The 20,998-nt window shown below is 39.4% G+C and overlaps 3 protein-coding genes and 1 long non-coding RNA gene across 5 annotated transcripts; 1 reads left to right on the top strand and 3 right to left on the bottom strand.

Annotated features, from left to right (window-relative positions):
- Positions 1–6,565: 6,565 nt before the first annotated feature.
- Positions 6,566–7,225, bottom strand: LOC121052437. The gene is made up of 2 exons (XR_005809071.1): positions 6,962–7,225; positions 6,566–6,864 (listed from the first exon to the last, which is right to left on the bottom strand). It is a non-coding gene; the product is annotated as an uncharacterized LOC121052437 (long non-coding RNA).
- A 28-nt stretch (positions 7,226–7,253) lies between these two features.
- On the bottom strand, positions 7,254–9,991 carry LOC112196416 (probable metal-nicotianamine transporter YSL6). The gene is made up of 5 exons (XM_040518733.1): positions 9,584–9,991; positions 8,785–9,499; positions 8,457–8,594; positions 8,032–8,221; positions 7,254–7,274 (listed from the first exon to the last, which is right to left on the bottom strand). The coding sequence occupies exons 2-5, from the start codon at positions 8,877–8,879 to the stop codon at positions 7,254–7,256; spliced, it is 444 nt and encodes a 147-aa protein (XP_040374667.1). The 5' UTR covers positions 8,880–9,499; positions 9,584–9,991.
- Positions 9,992–13,593: 3,602 nt separating this feature from the next.
- Positions 13,594–14,079, bottom strand: LOC112199177 (fasciclin-like arabinogalactan protein 21). The gene has a single exon (XM_024340229.1). The coding sequence runs from the start codon at positions 14,077–14,079 to the stop codon at positions 13,594–13,596; it is 486 nt and encodes a 161-aa protein (XP_024195997.1).
- Positions 14,080–16,104: 2,025 nt separating this feature from the next.
- LOC112199999 (rho GDP-dissociation inhibitor 1) lies at positions 16,105–17,617 on the top strand. 2 transcript variants are annotated; one of them, XM_024340994.2, is made up of 5 exons: positions 16,105–16,584; positions 16,665–16,737; positions 16,843–17,061; positions 17,140–17,264; positions 17,381–17,617. In XM_024340994.2, exons 1-5 carry the CDS (start codon positions 16,336–16,338, stop codon positions 17,444–17,446), a joined length of 732 nt encoding a protein of 243 aa, XP_024196762.1. In that variant the 5' UTR covers positions 16,105–16,335; the 3' UTR covers positions 17,447–17,617. The 2 variants fall into 2 exon arrangements, with proteins under 2 accessions (XP_024196762.1, XP_040373284.1); XM_040517350.1 differs by having other exon boundaries at positions 17,140–17,241.
- The last annotated feature ends 3,381 nt before the right edge of the window (positions 17,618–20,998 follow it).

Here is a 20,998-nt window from a genome sequence, read left to right on the forward strand (position 1 = left end):
TCTTTTCTCTCCTTTGGCAACAGAACTTATGGCACTGAAAGTGGGCATTAGGTTTTCTATTGAAGCTTGTATTCTTCCTCTCACGGATGCAGCAAGATTAATCATTTGTGATGATCCATGCTGGGCTGAATGAGGAGCTTTGGTAGGAAACTTGGAATTGTTGAAGAACTTACTTTGGGCAGCTTCAAGGGACACTACAATAGTCTGGTTCAACAAGCATATGGATGACATGCTATTAGAAGCTTCAGATTGAGGCTGCTGTACAATGGTTAGCAGACCATGATGGACCAGAACACTGGAGTAAATCACACTTTAGTGAGCATTGTGAGTGTGACATGCTATTGAACAATGTACGTGAATGGTGGAACAAAGTCATTCTAGAGTGTAGAGACTAGTCTACTTTAGTAATGTTTGAATGGTTGAGGCAAAATATGATGCTGATAAGGTTGAACAATAGGAGCGTGGGCTGTGTAGCAGGTTTGAATTGGAAAACTGATATTGGGCCAAGGATTCGGAAAATCATGAACAAGAATTCTGTTAGCGTAAGAGAATATATATGAAGCATTAATGTCCAGTGACTGTGATTGAAATACATAGGAGGGGTGCAAGCATTCTGTCAGTGCAGCATTCAGTTGATTTGGCCAAAGCTAACATGCACATGTAGGAGACGGCCATTGTCTGCTTTGCCATGCCCTCATGCAATACCAGCAATATGGGTCAATGCTGATGACCCAGAGCCGGCCCTGGGCATAGGCCCAATAGGCACAGGCCTAGGGCCCCCAGTTTCATGGGCCCCAAAAAAAAAAAGCTCCTTTATATATATGTAAAAAAAAAAAAAAAAATTGTCTGATACTTATTTGATTGTTTGATCGCATCTAAACGACTTCTGTTTTTCAGTTCTTGTCACCTTAACAACGAAGCTTGTCTTGCGCCGAACTGCCGTCTCTAGATCTCTCTCCTTCTCACTTTTCAGACGAAACTTGTCCAGGTAATTCTCTCTTGCTCAAATTTCATGCCTCTTCGACTCTTCCTCTTGTCGAGGAGGAAGAAGGAAACGAGTTCTTCTTGAATTGGGTAGAAACAAAAGGTCGAAGGCCTGTTGTTCTTCATCCATTATTGCAGTCTTATTTTATCTTCTGTATCTGGGATTCTGGGTGATGATAATTTTATGTTAAGACTTAATCTTGTTCTTCAGTTCTTCTTTAATTTTCGTGTCTGGGTCTGTGGGTCACTGGGAGAGGGAGATGAGTTCTTTAATTTGTGTTTGGGTAGGATGGTAGGTCGGTACTCGACTACTTGGTAGGACTATAGGAGAGGAAGAACACAAGTCTCTGGTTCTCCTTTATTCTTTAATCTCAAATTGATTGTTTGTGTTACCGTGCTACTGAAACTACAAAACAATGAACTAATCAACAATCAACTTGACTAGTTCACTATCAATTGAAAATTGTTTTGCTTTGCTGACTATCAATTGAAAGTGGGTTTAATATTAGGATAATGGTCTTGTATAGTTGTATCAATTGAAAATTGTTCTACTTTGTTGACCATCATTTGGGTTTAATTTTAGGATAATAGTTTGTATCATTTGTATGGCAGTAAGTTTGAATTGAAAATGGTTTTGTCGGTTTGATACATTGGTAATTGTATTATATGGCAATATGTTTCAATTAAAAATTCTATGTGTTTTATCTTTTGCAGGTTGTTATCATGGCTCCAATGAGTAAGTATCCTTCTGGGGCTAAAAAAAGAAAAGAGAAACAAAAAAGAGTGCATTAGTCAAGCTTCAAGCTGGGTCTCTACGCAAGTACTTTAATGCACATAGTGAACAAGTACATGAGAATGAGACTGAGAATGTGAATGAGAATGAGACTGAGGGAGCCCCAATTTTTTTTTTTCACCTAGAGCCCCTGAAATCCCAGGGCCGGCTCTGTGATGACCTTATTGCATACGTGCATCATTGTTATAAAGGCTTCCGTTGATGCATATTCGCATGCCATCAATCTAGTTCCGTTCACTGACATGTGGAAGATCACTGGAGATACAGTGCAGCCTCTACCATATAGAAGCCAATCCTAGCTATGAGACCAAAGATGGTGATTCACAGAGAAGAGGGTGAGGAACCACCTGAAAATAATCAAGGAAAGACCAACAACAATGTCCAGCATAGATATGTGACATTGTGACCATGAGTTGTAGAGTTTGTGGATCTGAGGAACACAACAAAAGAACTTGCCCCATTAAACTTGAAAGGAAGGATAGAGAGCACATGGGGTGAGAATTTGAACATTAATTGTTATTTTTGTTTAAGGAATCGAAAACTGAATTGGGAGAGAATTGAGCCGTACTTTCATTGATAATAGGGGTCTCTTTAACCTAGAGTTTGTGTCAGATACATATTCTGGATTTACTTGAACACTCCGTCTTGTGTCGCCCAAACGTGGTCGGTGCTCCTCTCGTTGCCTCATTAAAACCTTGCTGAGTAACAAAAACCCAATGAGACAAAAATAACCTCGGTCGAAGGGGAAAAAGAGCACAACACACCCTTCATGTTTCGAGACCATACATGCAGACATCTCCCCTTGATGTCTGCATCTCCCCTGATGACAACGGTCATGGGAGTTCGGATAACTTCCGCAAACGATGCTACCAACATGTTTCTCGAAAGTTGATATTTAGGCAATGACTTAGTGAGCAAGTCTGTCACACTGTCCTCAGATCAAACCTAGTTCACTTTAATCTTGAGAAGAGTCTGTTGTTGATGATTATACTTGGTGTTGTCGATTTTGATGTAGCCTTGCTTCATTTGTTCAAAACAAGCAGCATTATCCTAAATGCTTATATGCTCATCTGTGGTAAACTTCAAACCACAATTGTTCAAACATGCATAATTATGGATCCAATCCATATACATTCATGAACCACATCGTGAAGAGCAATAATCTCTGCATTGTTTAAAGATATAGCGACTAAGGTCTACTCTGTAGACCTCTAAGATATCACGGTCTTTACTCATGGTGAACACTTAACCAGTTTAGGAAGACTTTTGTGTGGGTCAGAGACATACCCAACATCAGCAAAACCTTCCAAAACACATGTTGTTTTGGGATAGGGATAGAGGACACAAGCCAGTATTGGCGACGTTTCTGGTGTGTGATGGGTCCGAATCCATTGTCTCTCTGTAGGGATAGAATAAGCCCATATCAATCGTACATCTCTAGTACCAACAGATATTTTTTACACCAATCCAATGGCCGTTGGCACAAAGCTATATCTAGCTAATAAGTTCACTACAAATGAGATGTTCGGTCTTGCACATTGAGCTAAGTACAATAATGCGCCTATTGTACTTAAGCATGGCACTTTTGCCTTTAGCACATCTTCATCATCATCCTTTGGATGAAGAGGATCATTTTCAGGATCAAGACTACGGACGATCATGGGGGTGCTTGAAGGCTTGACTTTGTCAAAATGCCTAAGCATCTATCAACACGACGCTCAAGTTCCAGATCAAGATATAATCATGTTCTCCCAAAATCCTTCATCTCAAACTCGGATTTCAAGTTTTCAGTGGTTTCCCTTAACTCTTTAAAGGCTTTCAATGAAGATCATGTCCAACATGAACCGCGATAGAATTTGAAACTTGTTATGGAAATGCGCGGGCATATCCATTCTCAATCAAGTAGTCACTTTAGCGAGCATTTCAACCTTATTGTAAACGCGCTCCGTGGTCTAGAGCCACTTGACTTGGGTAAATGAAGTTCACCATGAACCTTCATGTACATTCCGTATCTAGATCCCCATAGAGATACGTAGTAACCACATTTGTAAGCTACATGTTTAGTTATTCAGAAACTACCAAACTGACAGGGTAGTGGAGTGCAATGATATCCATTACGAGAGAATATGTCTCATCGTAGTAGATTCCAAGGCTTTTTGTGAGAAGCCCTGTGCCATAAGGCGAGATTACCATCTCTTTTTTCTCAACACGCTTTCTAACGAAGACCCATTAGTCAATAGGTTTTATGTTAAGAGGTGTTGGCATTACTAGCTCAAAAAACCTTCCTCTTCGTTAGAGAATCCAACTTAACCTAGATCACATCTTTCCATTTAGGCCAAATTTCTCTACATTGGCATTCATTCATCGACGGAGCATGGTTCGATATCATCGGACTCAACAAACTCATGCGCAACAAAATGCACAACTACATCATCAATTATAATGGAGTTTCTATCCCACGTCTAGTGTAATTTTCATAGAGCTCTATATTCTCAGGAATATGTTCTAACGTTGAAGGTCCCCAACAATAACTATAATCCGAAAGATTCTCATGAGACAGATTTTGAGTGTCGATGATACAAGGATTGGTTTGTACCAAAGTATCATTCGAACCCACGGGCCTCCCACGCATCCTAGCTGGGGCAATGGCCTATAACACCAGAGTGCCACTCTCTATGGCGTTGGCACCATGCTTACCTCCTTGTAGGGTGGCGCTACGTCCTCTCGTAAGGACGTCCATCCTTGCAGGCATGTTTGCAGCATATATGTGTGATCTCATCACTTTAGTAGGGATCGAGATGGAAAGATTGTCTCATCACAGTGACAATCCGCAAATAGCGGTAAGGAGATCGCCTTGCAAGGGCATTAATTGGCAGACGATTGTTGGAGTCTTAAATCCAACTTAGTTGCCAATTCGTTTGTAAGGACCCATCATAGTGCGTTGTGGCGGCGTAATTGGCACATAAAATGGCATACTCAAATATACGTAAGTACGATACTGGTACCCAGTCACTAGCTGTAACACATAGATAGATTGAGTAACGCTGGGTCGTAGACGAATTAGCATAGCTGCATGCGATATTTCATCACCCTAAGTGGATATAAGGAGATTGGTGTGCATTAACAATATTCGGGCTACCATCGTAGTCGTTTCCAAGAGACCATTTAGATGTGTTCATGGGAATATTATGTCCAACATTAGTCCCAATGCAATAATCATCGAAAGTCTTCGATGTAAACTCTTTAGCGTTGTCAAGTCCAATTGACTGAATAGGATGATCTAGGGAGTGAGCCCGTTGTCATATGATATGTGCTAGGAGTGTAGTATAAGAAGCATTTACAAGTAGACAATGGCACACCACGTGACCAGCGTGTTTGTGTGTCAACCAACATCATGAAATATTTAAACGTCCACAAGTTGGTTGAATCAGTCCACAAAATCCCCATGGATTCTATGTATGAACAGAATGAGTATTTTCATATCCTTTGCATAGGACGGTCGCAATCCTAACTTCCCTAAGGAACAGGCTTTGCAAAACGAGCGAGCGGCTTTAGAAGCAACTAATGAGGATTTTGGTTGGGCCTGAGCGTCTGAAACGCTATTTGAAGCAAAGTTGGTTATTACAGCATCACCTAGGGCCCCATCACCATGATAGACGCCATCCATGGCATCATGGATAGGGATTGTGTCAGCCCTAGACTGGTGGTGGACAGCGGCTGTGCCAGAGGCGGCGGCGGTCACACTTAGTCCGGGAATCAACATTTGATTCATCCTTCATTTTGCTCGAGAGAATGGATGTCTGTGTGAGGTCTTTAGTAGACGGATCATCATATCATGACCAGGATGACCTATTCTATCATGACAAAGCTAATATGTGTCTAAATCCAAGAGATCTTCTCTCATGACTTTATTGGATTTAATAGATCGAATAGTGACATAGAGTCACTACTAGAATTTTGTTCATTTACATCAGTCCAGAACCGATGTAAAACTAAATTCTAACCGATGTTTTTGTGGCTGATGTAAAAGATATAGACATCAGTATAAGCGCGTTTCTAACCGATGTCCCAGACAACAACCAACATCGATTCTAAAAAACAAATCGTAATCATTATAATCATCATAATCTTATATGTTAACTATATTTAATTCTTCATATTTTCACATTTTATGCTTAATAAAGTATATCTTGAACAATACCTAAGTGAACATTTAAATCGATTACAATTTCAGAAATGATGTCTAATACACTCGTAGACATCAGTCTCCAAAAAATACTAGATGTTCGTGTCCATTTTTACGTGCATCTTGACGCCTTATTCTCCTCAAAACGATGTATGTACCTTTAGGCAACATCAGTTAATCTATTAAGAATGATGTTTTATGTTACTAGGAACATCGCTTTTCGTTAGTTGAAACGATGTCTAGTAGTTTTGTAGACATCATTTCTATTTTACAAAACCGATGTTCTGTATTTCATGGTAAATCGGTTTACTTTATAACAGCTGATTTGTGCGTTGACAATAGATATCGGTTTGGTGTTTAGATATTGATGTGCATTGATTTTGTGTACATCGATTTTTGGGTGACATTTCGATATGTTCATAATCATGAGACATCAGTCCAGTTTTAGGTACTGATTTGTAATCTCTGAATTGATATCGTTTTCTTTGACATTAGTGTTTTGTTTCCCATTTATATACATCAGTTCATATATATAAGAATGATGTGCAAATAATCATCTAGCTGCTGGTGGTTGGAAAAGATCTAGAAATACATTTCTCATATATCATCCAAAAATTGAGGCATTCCATTCATTTTCCCATCTTCATTCATGATTCTACATAATTCACAAACCAAAACCCCAAAACCTACAAAGGCTAGCCCATAAACATAATAGCAACCAACTATATCAGTTCTACATATATACACCAAACTTTCCTTCAAAGCAAAAACTAGCTAGCCTTACTCAAAAATTTCTTCATAGCCACAAGTCCTACACCCAACTCTGTATATAATCAGCCACTTCAATGCGCACCTCGTCAATTTGAGCTTGGCTATATGATTTGCGTGTCTTTACCGCCCACTAGAAATGTATTAAAAAACATATAAGTCACAATGGGGCTAAACAAGCTAATACTTAATTAAACCAAAATGTTCTTCATAATAATGCATATATGTACCTTGGTTGGAAATGAAAGTGTCTCATCCTATATAATTTCCTTTATGTATCGCATAACATAATAGCCACACTCAACCTCACCCGGTTGTTTACGTACGCCCTATTTATTCAAAGTATTGAATTAAGGCATATATCGACATACTAGATGTCCAATTAAACACATGTATAAGCCTTACCGGAAGCGGTTTTACTTTAGGTAGTTTGTCGAACCAAGGCCACATATCCAGAACCAGCAACCCAGTTTGGTAATCTATCCTTGAGAAATACCTCATCCCTCTTTTTTTGTTCCAGGGTTACTTCAGAACTCTCACCATCTGCTAAGCACATAACAACTATTAATCATCAGCAGAAAACATATTCATTCCCACAAAGAATAACTAGACAATAAATGTAGAGTTCAGAAGATACTAATCAGATAATTTAACAAATGAAAGCTGCCTTGAACAATTAACTTGACTCAGGACCTAAAATTAAAATTAGTTTTGGCTCAACTATCAGAACTCAATTTAAGTTCTCTTTATCTATATCTAGCAAAATAAACCACACAGTATGCCTATGCAGTAAATACCTATAGAGTGCTACTCTTAAGTCAAATAATTTACTTTAGCATTCCTAATTACAACAACAATATTAAATGACAATGATGTTTAAGCCAGTTATGCTCTTACGTCACAACTCAATCCAGATTACTAGATAACTACTACAAGCTAAGGGGGGGGGGGGGGGGGGGGGGGAGTTCAACACTGAACTAATGCCTTCCGTATATGATTCAATGTGAAGAACTAAAGGGTGTCAAATAAATTATCCATGAATATTAGACATCATATGAATACTCACCCAACTTTTGTTTAACCAAAGGAAGATTGCTCTGTTTACTACTTTTATTGCATATTTCCTTGATAGTAATGGCTATAATCTTGATCAAATTGTATGGACCATCCCCCAAAATAAGGGCAATAGCTATGAAGACATGTAAACAAACATTACGGATTGAGCCAAACCTCAAATATAATCAAGATTATTGCTATAATGACCACCTTGTTGCCTCCAACAAAAATGATTCCACAATACCTTATATCCATAAAGACCTTTGAAATCATTGCTACCAAGGTCAACTGGATACCAGTGCCCAGCATGTTGGGATATGAGAGGCCAAAGGAAACCCCATGATATGATAGCCCCAAGAAGTACTGAGCAGTTGACTATGTGAGGGCAAATAAGACCACATCCGACATAAGTAGGACTAGAGTCGAAATAAAACCTGCACATAGCGAAACATGTAAATACGGACAGCTTTACTTCTAATTCATAAACAAAGTCCTTTGTTTCTGATCACCAACTACCGCCAGTGACTCCACCAAAGTAGTGTTAGCTACCTCAACTTATAATTAAGTGGGGTGAAAATGGTGTTGCAGGGGGGTGAAGGGAGGGGATGAAAAGGGAAGGGAATTAGACTCAATAAAAGAATCAGACAAAGAAACAAAGAAGTTACTTACGTGTTCTTAAAAAGTATCAATCCAAGGCTAGGAAAGTTGTCAAACCCACATGAATCTCCAATACCACTGAAGAACCACTTAAAGCAGCTCCAAATTAAACTCATGCTTAGATACTTTCCATGACATTGCACTTGCTTCCTGGAATAAAAAGAGTACATATATATTCAGTGCAAAAAAATTTAAAAAAAAATGATTCATTTTGAACTCAGGCCTCTATTTGAATGAAAACAGATAGAAAGGGCTTAGGATATTAAATCTTTTTTTTTGAAGGGGAAAGAATGACCAGTTTTAGTGGTGGCATTTCATGAAGTTGAGACATAGAGTTTACCCGGAAAGCTCTGCACCACTTTTAGTGTGAAAGCTATTGATCAACATTGTTGTGGCAGTCCCATTGGGGTATGTAAGTTTGTAATCCATAACCATAACCTGATTTCAGAAGCATATACAAGTGAGGATGCTTTCAACTACAACGAATGCCAATCATGGTGGCCAACAGGCATGTCAAACTTTAAGAGTCTTAAAAATGGCGTGGCCAATGCCTTACAAAATAAGAGACAACAGTTCCTCTGAAAGGTTAACATAATTACTTAGGTATATAAATTGAACAGCCACATCTATCGCAAACTAAAAAGACATTGCGAAAAGTAGAACCATGGAAGCTAACAAGCAACTAATAGGAACACAGCAACTACAACATAGAAGAACAAAACACCCAACATTGTTGGAAGATTGAACAAACCACAGTGGAAGTAGTTACCTTGCGAAGCGGAACAAGACTAAAAAGTCCAACCTGGAATGCTGAGCCAAAAACTCCCTGCAATAGTATCACTGAGAGTTTGAGTAAGTTTCAAAGTGAGCATCATATTGTCGTCAATTTAGCTTATCTACTTACTGAGTATAAAACCGCAAACAACCTTAACTTAGGGTTTAAGGCCCAAGCACTTGAGTCTCTTTCCACAAACCACAACACCACTACAGATTAATAGCCACAAAGAAGCAATAGTAAAAGACTATAATGAGCTCTACTGGGTATTTTTTTAATACTAAATACAGAAAACGTATAGTAAATAATCATAATTCTTCAACTTCGACAGTTTCGTGAGGGTATCAACTTTTACAGATTTCACCTGTACGATAAGAAATGCTGCAGCCACCACACAATAAAACCCAAGGAGCATTCCTCCAATGACCCAATTCGACTGTGGCAAGAAAAGTTTATTGTGAGACAATAAATCAACTGAGGCTGTCATCAGTTGTGGGGGTCCCTTGTAAAGAGTCACAATGAAAGCCCCTGATATTGAAACTATTGTTCCCAAGGTTTTAGCTAGGGTACTGCAGCTTCTCCGATCAATTTTTTCCATTCTGAAATCACCCAATTGAATTATTTAGAATTGGATGGCACTATGAAAGTGACTCAAAAATGCATTGCAGAACTCTTATCTGGAATGAGAGAAAGCTCATCAGCATACTACAATATAACAAGATAACTGAACTATTTCGTATTTACACTAGTTCTTCTAAACAAAAATTTAAGAGCATACTACAATGTCCGAAATGTCATGCATACAACACACTAAAACCAAATCTTCCATAAAACTAATCTAAAACACATTAACAAGATAAAACAACTGTGATGATCACATTCCAAAACAAGAAAATAACCCTGATTCTCAATCTCCATGAAGGTTTCTTCCAATGTATGCTCAATTTTCCTAACAGAATAGAAAAGCAAGCTACAACATTTTACACCAAAGCCATAAGAGGAGGGCAAAACCTGAATATAACTGCAAGTACAAAAGTGAAAGCTGGAATAAGGTTGACATAGCCGTGCCAAGAGTAGGAGAACTGTAATTAATCCCAGCATACCCAATCAACTGAGCTATGTTAAACAGTGACAAGCATGGCCCGTGGCCCACCATTGTACCGATACTGTCCCAACTTAACCACCCGATAGGTGTTGGGTTTTAATCACAAAAGGCCTCGGTACAATTGGCTGAGATCCACCCACTTATAAGTTACATTTTATTTATCACTTTTCCAATGTGGGATCTTTCCTCTCCAACACGCCCCCTCACGTGCAACCTAACTCTAGGTCTGCACGTGAAATTAATTAACAATCCAATTCCCACATTAGAAATTGGGACACAAATATGAGACTTGGCCAATATAACAATCCAAGGCCCACATCGGACACTTGGTAACAATCCAATCGGAATTTTCCGATGGCAATATAAGGAACCCAAATTCGGGCTCATGATAATTGGAGACGCAATTGGAGAGAGACCCGCTCTGATACCATGTTAAACAGCGACAAGCGTGGCCCGTGGCCCACCATTGTACCGATAATGTCCCAACTTAACCACCCGATAGGTGTTGGGTTTTAATCACAAAAGGCCTCGGTACAATTGGGTGAGATCCACCCACTTATAAGTTATATTTTATTTGTCACTTTTCCAATGTGAGATCTTTCCTCTCCAACAAGCTATACACCTGTAAAAACACATTTCAAATCAAACCCACCAAACACAATCCACCACCAACCCCAAAGCTACAATCTTTGATTGAATGTCCAACATGGGATTTCATCACAAACGAAAATATCAACTGACCCAAGTAGACCAAGCAAGAAGAACCAACAGAGAATAGATAAAGTGATCGGAGGCCGGTCTGTTGATCTGCCAAGAGCACAAAAACAAAGAAAGGAATCAACTTTGTGACACTTGCTGCCATCAATTCTCTATTTAAAATGCTTCAATGTTTTTGGGTTTCTAACAGATATAGCCCCGAATACCATCAACTTTTCTCCAAAAAAGATACATCTGTTGAACCAGAAACCATACCTGACAACATAATCGAGTGCAGAGAAGAGTAGTTGAATATTTTGACCCGAAAATTTCAGTCACAGAAGGCAAATCCACAGCAATGTCTAGAATATGCATGTCACCATGTACTGTCAGAAATGTAAGCAACTGAGTTGGGATTCACATTTAGACATAGTTCCATCTTCATTACACAAAATAGAAGTGAAGTGAAGTAACAGACTTTATTACTTAGTAGGACAGAAAAATAAAATATAAACAACGTGGATAGATCTAAAGCAGCTAAAGTTTTCCCTAAATAATCTGAAACACAGACCCCGATTCCTCACAACTAATCCCTAGATTCATTCTCGTCATTCCCAAATCACCACCTTCCACAAACTCCACTCTCCCTGTTCCCCAACCAAAAACTCTGTTTTGGATTTTCTAAGCAAGCAAAAGGTTCATTTTCATTTTCAGTTCTACTTAAGAAATTTACAAGTAAACAATCAAAATAGCAACACACATGAAAAAAAATAAAAACGAAAAAACAATCCAACCTTTTTCCAGTACCAAACCAAAGCTTTAGCAAATTTTATTCTTTTCTTAGAAATTAGAACTGACAACTCAAAGCCCAAGCTTCATTCACCAGATGTAGATCCATCGGAAAAAAGAATCTGAATGCATACCATTTCAGCTACTAAAATCTCCAAGTACGATCCACAAATAAGAAACTTAGCTACCTATCCCTCTAATACAGTTTCCCTACGACCGAATGATTCCAAACAAATCTGAAATCAGAAATCAAAAGATCCAGTTCACGATAGAGCTTAAAAGAAAAGTGAAGGATCACGAAGCTTACCCTTTCTACCAGAGAGCTTACGCTTTTCCCTGCAGAAGATCCTATAAACCTTGTCCTTCAACGAGCTCAGCGAAACGCTTTCGAGGGCGAACTGTGAAGAGTTGAAAAGGGTTTTGGTAGAAGCAAAATCAACTCGAATCCCTCAAGCAGAAGAAATTGAATTTCAGTTTGGCCGGGGGAGGGCAGCAGCGGGAGTTGATGAGGACGTCGTCACCGTCGTAGTGGGAGGCGCGTAAGATGACGGACTGGACGGAGTCTATGCCGAAGAAGCCAAGGACGTAGATGAAGGAAGCAATGAGAAGCTCTAGAATGGCGGTGAGTTCGAGTGAGCTTAGGGTCCAGAATGGAGATCGAGTTTAGGAGGAGATCCAGTTTGGGGTGAGTTCAGAATGAAGAGTCTCGCTAGGGTTTTGGGGTCGGGCGCAAATTTTTTTCTAAGTGTGAAAGTTTTGAGTTTTAGTACCCGCTTCTTCATTTCACTTAAAAGACTTAGCGCGTTTAGGTTCCCGCAAATTTTCAAACAAAACTTTTAACACCGGTCATTTTAAGAACCGATGTTAATGATATACATTTAAATCGGTATTTTCGTAAAACGATGTTAAATTACTTTTTTACATCGTGGGCAAGTCTGACCGATTTAAAACATGCGATGTAAATGAACAGATTTCTAGTAGTGAGTCCACTAGAGAGACACATAAACTTCTCTAAAATGCAATCATTAGAGGTATTGCAAAGGAACTCATTTTCGTTCTCTACATACGTTTATGCATGGAATCCGTTGGCTATTCATAGGTGCGATTTGCCCTAGGAGCCTAGAGAGTTTTTGTGACAATAATCAAGGTGCCATTTGGCAAGGGGAACTTGGGCTATTCCATGTCCTTGAATTGATACTGATGGCCCAGCCATCAAAGTCACAAAGTAATATGCTCAAAATCAAAATGGAGTCATAATGAAAAGAACTCGAAATTTTATTCATAAGCCAACGGAGTACATCTTTGTCTCGTAACCATTAAGTGTTATTAATCCAAATGCTAGCTAATACAAAACAAAGGTAGTCGTTTGACTTCTTTCGGTTAAGAGAATCTAATCTAGTTTCTGGTTGCATATTATTAGGGAATGGTTGTGCATTTGAATAAATAAATAAAAGGGCAAATTACTGGTCACACCCTGTACTTTGGGTACGTCGACAGTTCAGTCCCTAACATTCCAATTTTAACAATTAACTCCCCAGACATTAAATTTCACACAATTTGGTCCAAAATGACCATTTTACCCCTCACTTCCTCTTTTTTTTTTTGTTATTTTTTTTGCTTCCCTCTCACTCTCTCTCTCGGCTCAGAACGGCACCATCTTTCCTATCTCCCCCTCTCCCCCCCCCCCCCCCCCAACATTTTCAAAACAACAAATCTAACATGATCAACACCCTAATACTACTCCAGAAGTACATCTACTCTTTATTGGGTATTAGGCAGGTCATTCACCTCGAAAGCTCGGGGTTTGAAGAATAGATGTCAGGCGCCACGATACTCACTCCATTGAAGACCAATTCCGGCATGAAACTCATAAACCCAGTGACTTCCAGAGGCTGATCACCAAGAACCATAGTCCTGAGCAGAGTCCTTGCAGGCAAGGCCGAAAGCTCCCTGTGTCTAAGCCTCTGAGGCACAATGTGATACCTCACAATCTTCTCAAGCAAAGCCCGAGGATGATGATGAGCTCCAAGCTCCAAGCTTGGTGCCACAAAAATAGTCACAGAGCTCACATTTCTCTCATCTTTAAGAATCCCATCAAGAACAGAATGCGGTCCAATTGCAAACGGCACAAACCCCTTTGAGCTCAGCAACCAAACAATCCGACCCCATTCCATATTGCTCTTCTTCTTCTTCAATCCACCAGAACCAAAAACGACACTCGAATTGGACTCGCACACAGGCGCGTGAATGACATCATAATTGGGATCCATAGCCGCGAAGGGGCCAAGAACGCCGTGAATCTAAATGGATCCTTCCACAAACATATTCGGGTGCGAGACCCAAACCTAGTTAATCTGGACAGTCTGATTCTTCTGATCAATTCTCGTGATCACGAGGCTCTTTTCCGGTACAGAGTTGGCAAGCAAGAACCTTGAGGCTTCTACATCAGGTCTTTGATTGAAACCCTAACTAGAAAGGTGTAGTATTTGAGGAGGTCTCTGAGGAGGAGAGGAGGAGAGAGGCGTTGGAGATGTGGGAGTCAGCGATTGTGAAGATGGTGGAGTTCAGCGAGGAGAGGAAGAGTTCTGGCTAGATTTGGTTGAGTGTCGCCGTGACGGTGAAGCCGGAGGCCTGGAGAGTTCCTGAGGCGCTGAGAGAGATGACGTGGCTGATGGGTGCGGTGGATTTAGGGGTTTGGGCGGTGGGGTCGGTGCGGAGGGTCATTGAGATTGCGATGGCGGCGAGGATGACAGCCATGGTGGAGTAGAGTATGGCATGCCAGCGGGTGCAGTAGGAAGAAGAAGACGCCATTGTTGGTTCAGTGAAGGTTCTGGTGTGGTTGTTGAGAGAGAGAGAGAGAGAGAGAGAGAGAGAGAGAGAGAGAGAGAGAGAGAGAGAGAGAGAGAGAGAGAGAGGAGAGAGGAAAGACAATGCCGTCTTTCTGAGCCGAGAGAGAGAGTGAGAGGGAAGCAGAAAAAAAAAACAAAAACAAAAAACAGAGAGAAGAATTATATATAAAAAAAAAAAAAAAAAAAGAAGGCAGTGAGGGGTCAAATGGTCATTTTGGACCAAATTTTGTGAAATTTGAATGTCTGAGGAGTTATTTATTAAAATTGGAATGTTAGGGACTGAACTGTCGATGCACCCAAAGTCCAGGGTGTGAACAGTAATTTGCCCTTGGTGTTTTGTCATTAGATTGAACTTTGGAATTGACAATTCATTATCAGTTGACATAGGTAGGTTTGCGAATGGGATTTCATCTTTACTCTAAGAATGGGCGTACTCAAATGAGTGTTCATTTCCTTCTGTTAAGATGTTGTGTATGGGGCACCCAATTACAACTGAAATAGAAACTATAAAAACGAGTGGAGCATAAGATGATAAGCAAATTGTAGAAGGATTTTTACTATAGCAGAATGATACAATAAGGAAAGCATAATTGGCAATACCCTCTCTCTTATAACATGAAGAAATACACTCTAACAAAGGAATGACAATTGAGTTTTAAGAGAAATCTCTATTTTCTCTCTAAACTCCTCTCTCTCTTTTTCTATGTTTTTACTCACAACATGTAATCCCCACTCTATAACATAGGTCCTCAATTTATACAGGATAGAGGTGGTTACAACTAGCCTCTTAAAGCCTAAGAATCTTAGCTATAGGTGAGCTGTATTTGTAGCATTACAACTATCATATGCTGAAAAACAGCCACCATTTTTAACTTCTCAAGAACTTAAGCAAGAAGTAAGCCACCATTTTTGACTTCTCGTCACCATTTTTGACTTCTCAAGAACTTAAGCAAGAAGTAAGAAGCAAAGTGGCTTTACCACCACACCATCTTAATAAGTGTGAAGTTTGGGGCTCATCGGTAATCCCCTAAAGGTCCTAAACTATACAACTATGTGATTTTGATGTATTTTTTTATTCTCCTTGTTTCTTTATTTAATTTGTACTAAACTACAAATTTGGGGCTCATCGGTAATCCCCTAAAGGTCCTAAACTATACAACTATGTGATTTTGATGTATTTTTTTATTCTCCTTGTTTCTTTATTTAATTTGTACTAAACTACAAATTGACCAATGTAACTAATCCTGGGGAGGGCTTATGACTTGTGAGGGAACACGGTAGTAGAAAGGGGAAATACAGTTGATATGTCAGCTAGCATTTTAGCAATTATTACCTCAATTAACAAGCTAGTCACCTCTCAAAATTTAGTGGTTAGTACTATTACAAATCCCAAATCTGTTTCATATATATACCCTTGACTGGCGTCCATTTGTTGCACAACCTCTTCATATCTTCCACACTCCAACATAAACCATAGTTCTCTTTCTCAATTTGTGAACCTCCATCTCTTACCAACACAGATAGAAAACTAGTGAAGCATCCAAATCTTGCAAATAGCCTCTAAATTTAGTACAAGTTGGAAAAAGGCTACATAACCAACCTAGTTTTGCCTTCTTCATCTTTAGTTTCCTTCAACCCTCATACATTTTCTTTCTCTTGGTGAATATATCGGCTGCCATGGAAGCTATGTCTGTAACCAAAGATGTTGGTTTCAGTTCTCAAGTTCAGGAAGTGGAGTTTAAGAATGATAAGAACAACAACAAGGATGCAGGTGGTGAACCAAGCCTGCATCAACGTGACGAAAATGATGAGCTTAAACATGAGGTTGATCCAGATGAAGAGGATGAGCTTGCCACATTCAAATGTGACAAAGAATTGGTTCTTGGCCCTAAGTTTTCTTTCAAGGAGCAGCTTGAGAAGGATAAAGTAAGTGGCCTTTATACTTGATAAATTTTCAGTTTTCAATTTCATTTATTGATGTTGTTGACATGATCTATTCTTCCAAGGATGATAAGAGCTTGAGGAAATGGAAGCAGCAACTTCCTGGGAATGTTAATCTCTCTGCACTAGCTGTTGGAGGTAGATATACTTAATGTTTGACTTGTAATTAACTTCAAAATGTATTGAAATTTAACAATGCTAGTTAGTGACCACCATTGATGTTTGAAACTAATGATCATGCAGAGAGTAAAGAAGCAGAAGTGAGGATTTTAAGTATGACATTGATGTTCCAGGAGCAGCCTGAACTTGTGCTGTCGATTCCATTCACCAATAAACCAAAGAGCAATCTTTTCACACTCAAAGGAGGAAGCAAGTTCCGGACCAAATTCACATTCACTGTCTCAAAAAACATTGTCTCAGGCCTCATGTCCACCGCCTCAGTCTGGAAGACTGGTGTCAAAGGTGAAATATTTAAACTGACATTCACTCATATAAGTATATTCTACTCAAACTAATATTCCTTCCCTGATATTTGGACAGTGCACAGTTCAAAAAGAACGCTTGGAACCTTTAGTCCTCGACCAGATCCTTATACGTATGAAACTGAAGAAGAAACTACCCCTTCAGGCATGTTTGCCAGGGGTAGGTATTTTGTGAAAACAAAAGTAAGGATATTTATTAGACCTACCTAATCAAAGAGCTTTTGTTAGTTACTTATACCCAAAAAACAAAAGGCTAGCTTGGCTTTTTTTCATTAACATTGGTTTTCTTCTTGTTTCAGTATCTGGATGATGATGGAAAATGCTATTTGGATGCTAGTTACTACTTTGAAATCCAGAAGAACTAGGCAACACCCTCTTGAAATCTTTTTCATTTCCGCATTATCTTGTCAGAATAAATTGCCTTGGTGAAGGTTTCAAATGACCATTTTAATTTAGTGAGTGATGGGAATAATATTTCTCTGGCATGTTGTATCTTAATTGTAAGTTTGTAACCATTTTTCTTTGGGAAAATTGCAATTCAAATTTCAATTCAATATGTGCAAGCACTGTGCTGATCATATGCAGTGTGAGCCCCAGAAAAATGTACCGAGCTTAATGGAGATCGTATGCGAAATTATTCAATGATCTCGATAAATGTCAAGATGCTCGAGGAATTTTTCAGAAATTTTCATAAAGTGAAATCCTCAATCTAAGAGTTGGATAATAAAATACACGACATGACGAGTTCGTGAGAATTTTCAGAGAATTTTTCGAATACCGAGCTAATTTTTATGGATTTTGGAAGTTTTGGAATAAAGAAATTATTAAAGGAAAACAAGAAATCACGTGGAGCTATCTCAGCCCTCCAATTCTCCATCGCTTAATCTCAGCCCTCAGATTTAAGTTGGGTTTGGCTATAAATAGCCTTTGATCAGAACAAACGATTCAGAAGAATCGAGAAGAAACCAGGCCTCTCGACCCGCGAAGGAGACCAGTGACCCGAAATCGACGACCCGACTGGAACTTCCGTTTCCGGTCATTTCACGGCGGCGGACCACCGTCGTTTGCTTCGTCTGGACGACGCCGACGTGCCTCTTTCCACGGATCGTCCATGCACCGACCGTGGAGAGAGATTCGAAGCTTGGAAGCTTAAAGCTTTTTCGGTGTTCCTCGGCTTTGCCGGCGACTCCGGCATTGTTTAGGTCGTCTGAGGTATGAAATGTAATCCTCTCTGTGAGCTCTACGTATGGGTATATTTATTTTTCGATTTTGGTTGGGTTTTGACGGATTGATGTTTTGGATGCCATCGACCTCCTCTGAGACCCCAGACCATGGCAACGATTTCAAGCTTCTGGGTTTGTTTCCTATGTCTTGGAGCACCATTTGAGGTTCGGGGAAGCTAATTTTGGCGTCCAATAATGCTCGGGTCCTTGCTGCACTTCGGACTGAGGGAGAGGAATGGGATGCGCTCTGCCCTCTGTTCGAAATTCATCAAGCACAGTGCCTGCAAGTTTGCTTGCTCACGATGTCTGTTAGCTCAGATTAAGCTACTCTAAATTGTTAAAGGTAAAATTCGAGTTCTTGGGGGTGAAACTGTGCTTTTGGTGAATTATTGCCGAATGGTTGGATGGGAGTTGAATTGGATGTTTGATTTAGAATTGGTTTATACTTATGTGTTGGCGGGGAATTGAATGATATTGTGATTGTGATTTTGGACCAAGTACATGCTGTGATGGTTGCTGGGATTGAACTATAGATTTAATCCTTGCCTGTGTTAGTTTTGAATGGTGAAGTTGTTCTTGTAACTACTTAAGAAATTTGTCCGGGAAGACACCACATGTAACAAATAAAAAAGAGATGGGTATTATTAAGGAAATGCCCAACCCGGGATTTGAAGAAAATGGTATAAGTACTGTTTCCGGTAAGAATCCGGAGTTAATGGGTGCCCTTAGCAGTTTTGGGCACACTTAAATAAAAAATGAAAGGAAGTCAAAATGGTTAATTTTGTGATTGGTCAACTTGGTCAAACTTTGGTCAATCCTGGTCAAACCAGGAAAGGTTGGTAGGACGACTAGATGATCGTTGAGATTGTAGATAAGTGTTTAACAAATTATTAACGATTATTATATCGGAATCTAGGACTCCAGTTACCCGAGGAACAGAAGGTTCGCGACTCTTGGAGTACGTGAGAGAAAGCATCGGAATCCAGGTAGGGATTCAGGACTCTCCTCGGTTAGTGATTTTCTTATATAGTTATTAAATGATGCATGTTAGTGGGTATGGTTTGGTCATGTTCAAATGCAATGCATACTAACCAAACCATGTGAGAAATGTGATGGCTTGAGAGCGAAGGGCGGCTCTGACTTCCTTGGGTTCGATCCCCAAAACCTCCGGAGGGTTAGTTACACCGGTCGGAAGGTGAGCGATCGTAATGACGACCCGATCCGTGTGTGTAACTAGGTAGTAGACGCTCTCGCTACGCTTACCTGGTGATAAATTAATTTAAGGTAAGGTCGTGTAGTGGGTCTATGAGACCGGCCATCAGGTAATATTTGGATTTGGCGCCGTATTTATTTAAGCATCATGCATCAGTTTTCATGTTGAAAGCCCTTAAAGTTTGTCGTTTCTTTTAAAATATTTGGTTTAAGCATTTTTAATACTGGGATCCCAAATATATATTTAGTGGTTTCAAACCTAGTCGTGGTAGAGTTCCTGTAAGAGCAGCGAGGACGAAAGCTCACCCCTACAACAGTGTGGATGCAGGTTTCGTGCACTAGTGACGGGACAATAGCGGACGGAGCTGGGTGTGCGGAACAAGTTCGATAAATTTTGTCGTTTAGACCTTGTTCTAAATTCTATTTCTCGAACTTCGTATTTCGAGACTTGTTGATAGTTAGCCTTGTGTCAATTTTGGTTGAGTTCTCATTTCCTTGAAGTTCGTACCTCGTGTGTGAGAATTCCTTTCAAGTTCTAGACGAATGAAATAAATTTTAGCAACTCAAGGATTTTTCACCTAAAAAAATATTTGTAGCTTCAGCTGTGTTTATACAAAAAGTTTTCAAACAAAATGCCTAGCGGTTCTCTAGAATGTAAATCGAGCGTTCGGTTTATGTTTTAGAGGCTCGCGGCACTGTGATGAGCTTAAGCTAGTGAGGTGCAGTTTGGGGCGTTACATGCAGTTTCATATTTAATTGTAATTTTCTGGTTTCTTTTCTCTTTAATCCTTGTTATAATTGCATAGAAACAACCTCCTCTCATTATTTTCCTCTCATGATTAAGCCGCAGTCTTCGTGCTGTGTAACTCAGTGATTGATGTGAAAGTAAAGTGATAATTGTTTTTTATAATTTTTCTAATATTTGGATTAAATAAATAACGTAAAGTAAACAACAACAAAAAATTGGCATAAAAGAAAGTGCAGGCAAGATAAAGAACATGAACGTAAAAGTGCTGGAATAACAAGCAGAAAGATAAAAGCAATAAGATAAATAACAGAATTGTAAACAACGATAATTTAAAGTGCTGGAAAGATAAATGAAGACCAGTAAAGAAAAGCGATAAGATAAAACACCTAAAGACTGATAGTTGTGTTGAAATGTATTGAGATAAAAATTGTAGTAATCGTGCTTAGCGTTTGGTTCGAGACCACTAACAAAGATACCTAAAGGAAAAGATACAATCTTGGTTGTAAGTATCGATCAAGACCGTATTAATTGCATGAATTCAAAGTTGAGAGTCAATGCGCAGTTACATGCATTTGAATGCAATAACTGCTAACTTGGGACTAAAAACTCATAACCGCGCATTTAATTTTCGCGGCTTTTAAATATCCTGAATCATTTAAACGCCTGCATATGCCTTTGTGAACTTGACTAACACATTCAATTGCGGCCATTCATTACGTTGCAGGCATTCAATA

This window comes from Rosa chinensis, chromosome 4 (assembly GCF_002994745.2).
Source record: "Rosa chinensis cultivar Old Blush chromosome 4, RchiOBHm-V2, whole genome shotgun sequence".
Taxonomy (NCBI): domain Eukaryota; kingdom Viridiplantae; phylum Streptophyta; class Magnoliopsida; order Rosales; family Rosaceae; genus Rosa; species Rosa chinensis.

Bases quoted from the DNA above. Each gene is read 5' to 3' on its own strand.
- LOC112196416 (XM_040518733.1), bottom strand. From the start codon at position 8,879: ATGGTTATGGATTACAAACTTACATACCCCAATGGGACTGCCACAACA. The intron at 8,595-8,784 runs GTAAACTCTATG...TTTTTATTCCAG, and splicing joins AGTGGTGCAGAGCTTTCCGG to GAAGCAAGTGCAATGTCATG. The intron at 7,275-8,031 runs GTATTGTGGAAT...TGTGCTTAGCAG, and splicing joins AAGGTCTTTATGGATATAAG to ATGGTGAGAGTTCTGAAGTA.
- LOC112199177 (XM_024340229.1), bottom strand. From the start codon at position 14,079: ATGGATCCCAATTATGATGTCATTCACGCGCCTGTGTGCGAGTCCAAT.
- LOC112199999 (XM_024340994.2), top strand. From the start codon at position 16,336: ATGGAAGCTATGTCTGTAACCAAAGATGTTGGTTTCAGTTCTCAAGTT. The intron at 16,738-16,842 runs GTAGATATACTT...ATGATCATGCAG, and splicing joins CTCTGCACTAGCTGTTGGAG to AGAGTAAAGAAGCAGAAGTG. The intron at 17,265-17,380 runs GTAAGGATATTT...TTCTTGTTTCAG, and splicing joins GGTATTTTGTGAAAACAAAA to TATCTGGATGATGATGGAAA.